The sequence below is a fragment of the Scomber scombrus genome, chromosome 23 (assembly GCF_963691925.1).
Source record: "Scomber scombrus chromosome 23, fScoSco1.1, whole genome shotgun sequence".
NCBI lineage: Eukaryota > Metazoa > Chordata > Actinopteri > Scombriformes > Scombridae > Scomber > Scomber scombrus.
The window spans coordinates 21,565,602-21,576,394 of NC_084992.1; the positions used below are offsets into that span (position 1 = coordinate 21,565,602).

The 10,793-nt window shown below is 37.8% G+C and overlaps 1 protein-coding gene across 1 annotated transcript; it reads right to left on the reverse strand.

Annotated features, from left to right (window-relative positions):
- Positions 1 to 3,892: 3,892 nt before the first annotated feature.
- Positions 3,893 to 9,526, reverse strand: LOC134006353 (leucine-rich repeat-containing protein 72). The gene is made up of 5 exons (XM_062445445.1): positions 8,361 to 9,526; positions 7,736 to 7,996; positions 6,313 to 6,504; positions 6,126 to 6,203; positions 3,893 to 4,272 (listed from the first exon to the last, which is right to left on the reverse strand). The coding sequence occupies exons 2-5, from the start codon at positions 7,942 to 7,944 to the stop codon at positions 4,080 to 4,082; spliced, it is 672 nt and encodes a 223-aa protein (XP_062301429.1). The 5' UTR covers positions 7,945 to 7,996; positions 8,361 to 9,526; the 3' UTR covers positions 3,893 to 4,079.
- Between the last annotated feature and the right edge of the window lie 1,267 nt (positions 9,527 to 10,793).

Here is a 10,793-nt window from a genome sequence, read left to right on the forward strand (position 1 = left end):
CACTATGACTATGCTTACATGATATTTAGCAGGTATAATGTATGATATATTTTCACCATTTTAGTGGGATGAGAATAGACTCACTCCTCCAAGCCCATAAAAACAAGAGATGCTGGCCCACACAAAGCTAAAACCATCTCACTTTTGGTAAGGTAGTGTTGCTGCAGTTTACTTTAACAGAAACAGTTGACAAGTTATAACAGATTTATATAATCATTTGCTACATGCATGTTATGTCTTGTCTTATGGACTGAAATGTTCATTTAAAGGGGGCAGATTACTCCCCCTGTATCCATCCCTCCATGTTCATTGTTGTCTTGTATATACACACTTGCAGAGTATAGGATTCTGTAAGGCAGGTCTGTGCTTCTACCTGCTGCATAGCTGAACGGCAGGTCTGCCAGCTGGGCCTCATGGTCCATATAAAGCAGCCAGTTTGGCACAGCAGTGCTCATGCTCAGCATGTACTGGGAAACACTTGTCAGCACAATAAAAGACCGCCTTGCACCGGGAGCTATGGAGAGAGACACAGGCACAGGCATTTAAAGACAGAGAGAGGGGGCGGGCGGGGGGGGCATAGAAAGAACATGCAGTACTGAAGCAGGGAGTCGAGCACAGGCGGAGGAAGCCACTGAGATAAGATAGCAAATAGGAGAGAGGCAGAGGTGATATGAAGACATTTAGCAATGGAAAGCACAGAGAAGAGATAAAGTGTTACTAACAGAACAGAGCCTGTGGTGAGGAGTTGGCATGTTTGAACAGAAGGGAAACAATGTGTAGAAATAGCTGATATTTCATAAGAAATGTATCTTTCATTTGCCCTATATTACCTAACTGCTGCAGTACATTTTTAAACTTCAAGCACTTTCTCAGGCTGGAGCTCCTGAAACTGTCTACAACACAACGGTAGAATCACTTCTCTACAAAAGTCAGGGTTATATTTAGCATCACGTATTAAGTTAGTCTTAACACAGGAAGTGACAAAACCCAAACTATACACTGAAATTGCACAGTATCTTAAACCGCACTACGTAAGCGCTGGGACCAAGAAGACATGTGTTTGCAGGATTTGTGGGTAATGAAGCCTTTCAAAAATGTCCAACTTCCATCAGAATCACTAAATGCCAGGTTGCTAAGTGACACTTGAACACCGTTTAGCAACTCCACAGCAAAGTAACCAACTTAGTGACAGCTGACGACAGTTTGGAAAGGCCTGCAAGAGCTTGAAGAAAAATGGTGCATCAGGCAGCTTAACCACATTAGAGGAGATGGGATCTATGACAGGTTTCTCCTGGAAAAATAAATGATACACTTGACTTGTAGTCACCACATATAGTGCACTATATTTACTGTGGTGATGATACATTATATTATCTGTTATATAAGGAGCAGTGAATGAGTGATGTCAGACACAATGAATGTGATTTTGAATGAGGTTTTCTTACTTTTGGAACAGAAATTGTACCTCTGCTCACAATTGAGGTGCATTATGGGAAGTGTACTGTAGGATATAGTGTAGGAAATAAACAAGAAAACAAGTTAGTCAAAAGTGGTGTGCTGGTATTATATACTTACTTAATTATGAAGCATATTTAGACTAATTTTATTCACAAGATAAATCAAGTTATAAGTTTTCTCATCCTTTTTGTTTTGGATATTGTAATATGTGATTTTAGTCAGTTTTAACATGTTTTGTAGTTTAAGTTTATATGTTCTCTTCTTTAGGTCCGATTCTAATCACAGCTACAATTAAAAGACCTCATGTCCTACATTTTTCTGGTAATTTGGGTGTTTTTTTGCAACTTTTACATGGTGTGTTTTACTTAGGCTGCTCCCATTATTTTTAGACTGAATATATTAAAAATAGACAACTGTCTGGTCATCAAACATAAATAAATGTATTCATATTTCTCCAGCAGAATCAGAATTTTACCTCTAGTGGTGTGGAGAGGGCTTCATGGAGAATAACATCTACAGAAAATGTAATTAAACAGTTAACTGACCAGTGTAGTTAAGCAGTGTCAGAGGGTTTCTTTTTGGTGTCTCAGAGGGAAGGATAAGGTGGTGGTGGTGGTGGTGGTGGTGGTGGTGGGGGGTGGGGGGGGGGGGGTGGGGGGGGGGTTCTGGGAACATTTTGTTCTCCTTTAGCCCAGTTAAGCACAGCACCAACAAAGCCTCTAACGGAGACAAAAGAAGGTCAAAGAATGCCAAACTGAAAGAGAGACACATAGAAAAAAAAACACTGAATGAGTGGGACTGGAAGAGGAAAACCACCATTCCAATTTACCTTGTGCACTCGCTTCATTTATTACAGCATCTAATGTCACCAACAAAGCACAATTATTCTCCTGGCTCACTATCGAAACTCAACGAAACTCAACACATTAGCTGTGAGGACATTTGGGAGCATTCTTAGGCCTTAAGGCAAAATGAAATAGCCTCATATATCACCGACTGCAGGTGGAAATACCCTCCTGACCCCCATTTATGACTGGACTGCTAATGTTTCTGCCCCACCTGTGCAGGATCTTGTCATTGGCCCCTCAAGTCTTTGGGATTGGCAGCATCCCACCAAACACTGGGGAGTCCGTGTCTAAAGATGTATAATAAAGAACATATGATCATTTATAAAATATGAAAACATTACATTCATTACAATATATGTCTTTTTTATACACAAGTCATAAGTCTCTTTTCAGAATAAATGAGGGAATAAATGCAGACTGTTATTTAGTGGGTCAATTGTCAACTTTGTCAATAAGGCTAGCTAACTAGCTTAGCTGCACTCTGCTAATCATTTGAAGTTTGAACCCATTTTCTGACATTCTGCTAACTCATTGAGTTTAAATGAATAGTTCCAACATTTTGGGAAATACAATTTGCTTCTTTTTTTTCTCTAACTGAGATTAAAAGGTGGATGTGTGCTTTACTGTGGAGCTGGAGTCAGGACGTAGTTAGCTGCTTAGCTAACGTTACAGACATAGAAATTAAGCTAGTAAGTGAACCTTGAGTTTACTTTCTTCTTTTTTTTTGTACTATAAAATTCAGTATAATATATTTTTTGATATTTCTTCAAACACATCAGGTTACTTTGACCACATCACACAATGTCAGTGTGTATGTTCATCTAAATAATCTTGAGATAGGACATCATCTTAACAAACTCATATCAGTGAGCAACAGCAGTAATACACCACAAAGGTGACACATCTTAATATTTAGAAACAAGATATGAAGTGATTACATCTTGTGGACTATATCGGTATGGGCTTAAAAATAGTTGATTTTGAGCTGTTCAGTCTATTTTTAATCTTCAAAACATTAGTAAAAACACAAAAAAAGCCAATTTCAATATCCTAGAGGCCAACATTTCTTCATCAAATGACCTGTTCCAGTTACTACAGTTTAAAGACCAAAAGAAACTACAAATTCTCGTATTTGAAAACAGGAACTATCACATTATTTGGAATATTAGCCTGAAAAATGACTTAAACAATAAACAGTTATCAATTTGTTTGCAGATTTAATTTCTTTCAGTCAACTAATATATTATTGAAGTATAACTGCTACTCTAACATTATTTCTGAAAATCATTTCACTTATCAATCCTCATTTTGAGGCTATACGTTATCTGGAAAACTCCACGTTATTGCACTTAGAGCAGATGGTGAGAAAGCTCCCGTTTGACTTTAACGCCCTTTAGTGGTAGTAATCCAAAAATACACTTACATACAGGCAGCTACATCCCCATTCATCCTGTGGAGCTGGAAAAAACTTACAAAACAAATATAAATGGATGCTCTTTCACTCAGAAATCTTATCTTTGACGCATCGCTTTCCAAATATGTCAAGCTGAGTTTTGAAAACTGAAGAAATTGACGCACAAGACATCTAAATTATTACCATTTAATATGATATGCAGCCATACAAACATAGTGTTTAGATTTCAATATTTCATGTCAGTTAAATGCTGGAACAAGCAGAAACAGAATATACAATGATATATTTTATATATTATATAATTAAATATATTACTAAAAAGGTGATCATAAGGGACGGGTTTAAAAACTTTGTGCATACTATTGTCTTATGATAGTACTTGACTTCTTCTGCATGTGTGTGTGTTTCTTGGATGAATCCTCCTTCCTCTTCCTGCTGCCATGAGTGCTCTGCTGCAACCTGTAGGTTTTTCTAGCCTGGACTCTCTCCTTGTCCGGAACCTCGGTGTCATCCAGAATCTCCAGTCCTGGTAACTGACTGATGACATACTGTCTGTGAGGGGCAACAGGAAACAGTGATAGTGGGACATTTAAGTATAAAGATTAAAAAGGATATAAGGATTTAACCGAATGAAAGATGTCAGCTGATAATCAGACCAGTTTGTGTCTCAGCTGACATTTTGGCAACAACAACAGTTAGCATAGTAGCATCTTAGTGATTACTTGGGAAAACAACAACAAGGCCTCAATAATACACATGTAGTTGTATTAATTAGCTTTAACAAAACCTGAAAAGGGCAGAATTGATGTCAGAGCTGTTGTATTGGATTGTGCAGGTGTTCCTAATAAAGTGACTACATATATAGAGAGAGTACACAGATTTATACAAGCCATTTGGATAAATTTTGAGGCATTTTGCACTATTTCAGGCAGTTAAGAAAATGACACATGACACATGCATGTAGCTAAAAGCCACATTTTCAGCATTGAATGGATCTGAACCGTCTTCCCAAAATCAGACCCTGAAAGAGGTCGCTGTGTCTTGCTTCTACTCACTGTAACTCCGGTCCATGTACTGAGTCAACATGACATGGGTGCACACATTTGCACAACACAATGGGATACAGCAGTTAATACCATGGAGCTATCAAATTGCATGATAGATATATATACTCAGGGTACACTGATGCACCTGCTGTGGTATTGTCCACTGGTGAAGAGACTGAAACCCTTTCATTTATTCCTAATATACACATCAAAACCCACTGCTTTACTGCACAATACATTCTAAAACTGGACAGATCAACATATTAAATTCTGTTCAAATTAATGGATTTTTATTGAATTTGTTGGCTTATTTTTTATTTTGCATTCTTCATACAATACTCTAACCTCATAAAAACCAAAGACAGATTTTGGCACCATGTTCTTGCACCAATGAGCCAGATGGGGGCGTCCTGAACCAGTGGTCTGATTTTGATAGAATTTTGGACAGATGATCTGTGGCAGAAGCAGTAGACATCCTTTATTTAAAGGACCAGTGTGTAAGACTTTAACAGGATATTGGCAGGATTTGAATATAATATTCATAAGTATATTTTCACAAGTGTATAATCACCTGAACTAAGAAAGAAACTGTGTTTTTGTTACCTTGGAATGAGCCCTTCATATCCACAGAGGGAGAGGTCCTCTTCCACAGAGGCTGCCATGTTCCACTGCCATGTTTCTACAGTAGCCCAGAATGGACAAACCAAACACCTGCTCTATATAGCGTCTTTTGTGTTTTTTTCCTGAGTTTCACGGTCACTGTAGGTTCTCCTACACGCTTGAAAAGGAGGGGCTGATGGGAAGGAACAAGCCACTAAATCCTTCACACTGGTCCTTTAAGTAAAAGTAACAATTGAACTAAAATAGAAGTATCATCAGTTATGTATCAAAAGTACATTTAAGTACTTATTTTACAGCAGAATGGCTCTTGTGATTGATGCATTGTATTATATTACTGATGCTGTAAGCAGCATACTGAATGTTGTGGCTCGGTCAGTGGTGAGCTGATTTTAACTAATCTATGTATAGTTGATAAGGATTACCAACCAGGACAAGCTTTTAATCCCGTCATAATCCTGCAGCATATTTTAGAATCTCATCACAGAAGTAAATTCTTAATTTGCAAAGTAAGTAATAACTATACCTTTCAAAAATGTAAGATACTGTATATACTGTCCATACCTTAGAAATCTAATGATCAGGTTGTTATGTATGTCTAGTTATATTCTGCTAGAGCATTTTAAGAGACAAAGAATATGTAGTGTTTGTACAATGTAGTGGCAAAAGCACACAGGTGGTCTTCATTTTAGTTTATGAGAATTCATTTTTTTTTTTAAATGAACAGGTTGTGATGCTTACCTGTAGTCTTTGTACTGAGTCAGACTTCCTCCATTGAAATAGCTTGGTGCTGCCTCATTGTTCATCATACTAAGGATCCTAGTTTTGAAATGAATGGAGAACCATGAGCAGCAATGAAAACAACTAGTTATATGCCTTCTACAAACAGAAACACTAACCACTCAATGAAAAACACTCCCGGGCTCACTTTATGTTGGGGAACTTTCGTCGGATTTCTTCCACAAAGACGGGCAGGTTATTTATCTTGTTCTTGTTGATGCACACCGTGGTGACGCTGGGCATGTAGGGGAACTTGACGTGGGACGTGTAGTTGTTGCAGTCCAGGATCAGAGTGCTGAGTCTCTCCAGCTGATCCAGCAGAGCCGGGTTCCAATAAAGACTGAATGAAGGAGAACACATTGAACTACCAACTGCTGAGGTTTGTCAGTTATAGGTGACTCTGCAGTTCCCTTCAGTTCTACTGAGCTTTAAGTGGTATCAATAAATAAAGCTCTGATGAACACACTGTACACTACCTGCCCAGCACCAAGCAGCTGGCTTACAAAGTTAAAAACTAGCTGTTGTACGTAACGGAGAATTTAGCATCTAAACAAACATATTTTTCCCAGAAGCTGGTGGAACCCCAAAACAGAGCTAAAAGAAAAGTGAATATTGGAATTAAATCAGATGGGCAGCTCTCATAGCAATAATAAAGACATATTCTGTCTCTTTGGCTCCCATACCCCTTTAATTAAGTACAGACCTATATGTACACCTGTCCATCCTTTCCACCCAGTCTTTATACCTGCCCACTTTCACCAGTACTCTGCCACACTGTCAATGTTACCATTGCCTTCCAGCTAGTCAAGCCTCCCTGTTATATACTATATTGGCCAGCCTGTCTCCTCCTGCCTTTGACCTCATTCCTGCCTTTACCCTATTGGACTTGTTTGTCTCCTTGCTTAGACTGCCTAATGTCCCTGAGTGTAATCCTGTTTACTAGACCAACGATTTAGTAAAGTCCCTTTTTCATTTTAGCTGCTCACAACAAGCTGAAAACACATCTAACATTATCATCTTATTAAGATTAAAGAGTAGGATTTGGGCTTTTTTTGTTGAATCTTACACAATACAGAAGCTTTTTTTTTGTCCACTTAAGTGCATTTAAACAAGCTGTAAAATACAACAATGACATATTATCACCTTATGATGTTGCTGTGGCTAACAGGTCACACATTCTTTCAGCTCTGTTTTGGTCTCCACCAACTCCTGAGAAAAAAATGTCTCATTATATCTTATATATTATGTCTTTATATGCTAAATGATCCACTGTGTTCTCCAAATAGTCTCTAATATTGTCTGCTGTTGGGCAGGTAGTGTACAGCGGGCTTAATACGAGCATTTAAAAGAACCAAAACAAGCTAAAAGAGGATAAGAAGCTCCGTATAGCTGAGTTGGAGATAATTCTCTACTGGTTTGTCACATTAGACTCAATCATTTCTTCTATTGGAATACAAAATATTGAATAGTGCAGCTTGAATTTTTACTTGTCATTTATGTAACCCAAGATTTAGGAAAAGACAGGCACAGTGGCTTGGTCTAGTAGCTTGTGGTTATCTAGAAAAGGATACTCATTCAGCAAATTATAACTCAGATCCAGCACCTCCAGGGTATCCGTTTGTGTTAGAATGGTTCCATAAGGGATTTCTGTCAGGCCCTGGTAGGCAAAAGAAAGCCACTGAAAGGTTGAGGCGTGGCCGGGTTGACTGTGCTGGCCAGAGGTATGATGATGATCCATGAAGAAAGCCGCTGCACTGAAACTTCTTGAGTTTCTCTCCATTTCGAACAGTGAAGATTTGGAGGGATGTCAGATGGTTATGTCATGACCAAACCTTTAATTAACAAGAAAGCATTGAATGAGTATGAGGCATGTATGAGGCAGAAAAAAATATCTTTTCAAACATATGTAACCACATGGAGAAAAAACTAAATGTAAATGTTCCAATCAAGTATTCATTTTCTAGACTGTTTCCCTTAAGGTTGTTGAAATCATCTTATTCTATACCATCTGACAGCATTGTACATATTTCAACAATTAATTGAAGCTATATCATATGTACACTGAGTAAAATATTAAAGACCAAGTCTCCATCATTAAGGCTGTACGGTGCCATCAAGTAGAAACATTCAAGATGTCTTGTGGATCATTTTATATACATCTCTCCACAATTCAGACATACATGATACATTTGGTACCTTTGAATAATTATGGGATGTCCATCAGACGTAAAAATGAACCACAGTGGATTTGAATGATGGTTGGTTGATACACTGTGGGTCAATGAAGTTTAAGGAGAACTACATGAAACAGAAGGTGAATGAAATGATTGAACGTCACAGTTGATGATCAGCTGGATGGACGAATCAGAATGCAGCAACGGTAAGATGATGGTTATTGACTGCTGCTATAGTCATGAAAATGTCATTTTCCAATAAAAAACAGCACAGAAATAAACTGACAGTTTTGAGGTACTTCTTCATTTTACGCTACTTTCAATTCCCACTCCGCTACATTTCGCTGATTAATGTAGTATTTCTTCTTCTGCATTTATTTCACAGCTACAGTTGCTACTTTATTTTAGATTTTACGAGTAAAACATGGTATTTTGACTGTTTTCACTTTGACATACTGTATAAGGATCTTTTCCCGTTGATCATTGTCCAAAACAAAGCATATTAAATGTTTTTTTGAGTCCATGTTGTCAAACAGTAAAACATGAAAAATTCAAATAGGGGGTTCATACTTTTTACACACTGTATGTATATCTGTATACAGTACATTTAATAATTATAACACTGACTTGGGCAATTTGGCATTAGTACTTTTACTTTTTATACTTTTTTTTGCAACCAATACTTCTTAATTTACTTAATTGACTAATTTTGAATACATGATTATTACTTGCAAAGGAATATTTTTTATACTGTGGTTTTGCTGCTTAGACTGAAATAAAAGGTCCCAATACTTCCTCCAACAATGATAATAGTCAAATGAGTGTTGACCTTTGTATTAAAAATACAGTAAATAAGTCAAATGGAAATGTTACTGTTGCTTTACAACAGAGCAGCTGTTAGCTCAGTTATATCCCCTACTGCAAAAGAGTGCATTCCATTCAACACTGGTGGTGAGTTATTAGTGAAAATATAACCTCTTAAAGGAATGTGAGCTTTTCTGACTGATGTCAATACATTCATTCTGCTGCTCTGTTGAACAGCTAAAGCAACAGCACCAATTAACATTTCCATTCATCCAGCTTTACTGCACATATCAACTATAACAGCACGTTAACACTGATTTTAAATGCGACAAATATCACAAGATGTTCTTCTACTCATATACCGTATACATGTGTAAGTATTGAGTTTTAGTTTGACTCACCGAGCCGACGAGGATCTGGTGTGTCTTCTCATTGCATGTAAAAACCTCTGACGATTGCGCCCAGCTCAAATAAAAGGACCTCTTTCATACCCCGGCTGTAGATCACATGATGGAGATAATCACATTGCCGCTGAACCTTGTGGTTTTTGCAGGACCCACTGGCCCAGATCCGAATAACAACGATAGTGTTGCAGTCACCAAAAAAAAAAGGGAAAACAACAGCTTGACAGGAGCTTATAATCAATAAAGAAATGTCATTATCAGATTAACTTTTCATATACTAAAGGGCAAGTTGACTACTGAACCCAGATAATGGGCATATTAATTCATTGAGAGCATTACCTCTATAATATGAGCTCATTTTTTATTGTGGATGTTTACACAGGCACACGATCAGTTACGGGGCAGCTGCCTCTTGATGACACCACAGATTAGAGTCTTGCCTGACTGATATCAAGCTCTAAAGGAATCATTTTACATTCAGGGAATTCTACACCACTCTCATGTGGTTTTAAAAGGGAGTTACATGCTGGACTACTTCTTGGCAGTGATTTCCATGAGTCTTGTTGTCACTGTGGGGTAACCAGAGGAGACTCCTTCAAATCACCGCCCCTGGCAAGGAAACAGTGACTTTAAATGGACAAACAAGAAAGTGGTACCAATCTTCTTCAAACCATGTTCATAAATACTGCTTGGACTCTTTTTGCACATACATTTATACACAATCAGTGTCTCTATAACTGCACAAATGAGTTAACTGATCATGCAATGTTTTCCACAACAGTTTAATTTACAATGAATATAAGAGCTCATCAAATGTTCTTAAATGGCATTAATACAGTTTGAAGATGTGTTAGTAACAATGAACAACTCAAGCTTTGGTGGATAATTCTATTGGAAATACAGTAGATAGCCCATAGGTGTGGGGCCCCAGGGCAAATATTTGTTGTTCGGGGGCCCCCATTTGCCCCCCCCTCCACACTAACACCATCTCTGTCTGTGCATTGTATACTTACTCTTTCACCTCCTAATTCCCCTAAGTACAGTACACACAGGTACAGCCTTTTCATTACATTTCAGCCTGTAGTCACGGAAACCAAACAGTATACTGGCACCAAGTTAGCTTTGTGACACTAGTTTGTGAGAATTGAATTAAACAACGAATTTATTTAAGAGTATGTACAATTTTAAGAACAATATAAATTAAAACGGCTTAAAACGAGAGTAGACCTCAAGAAATTTGCTACACT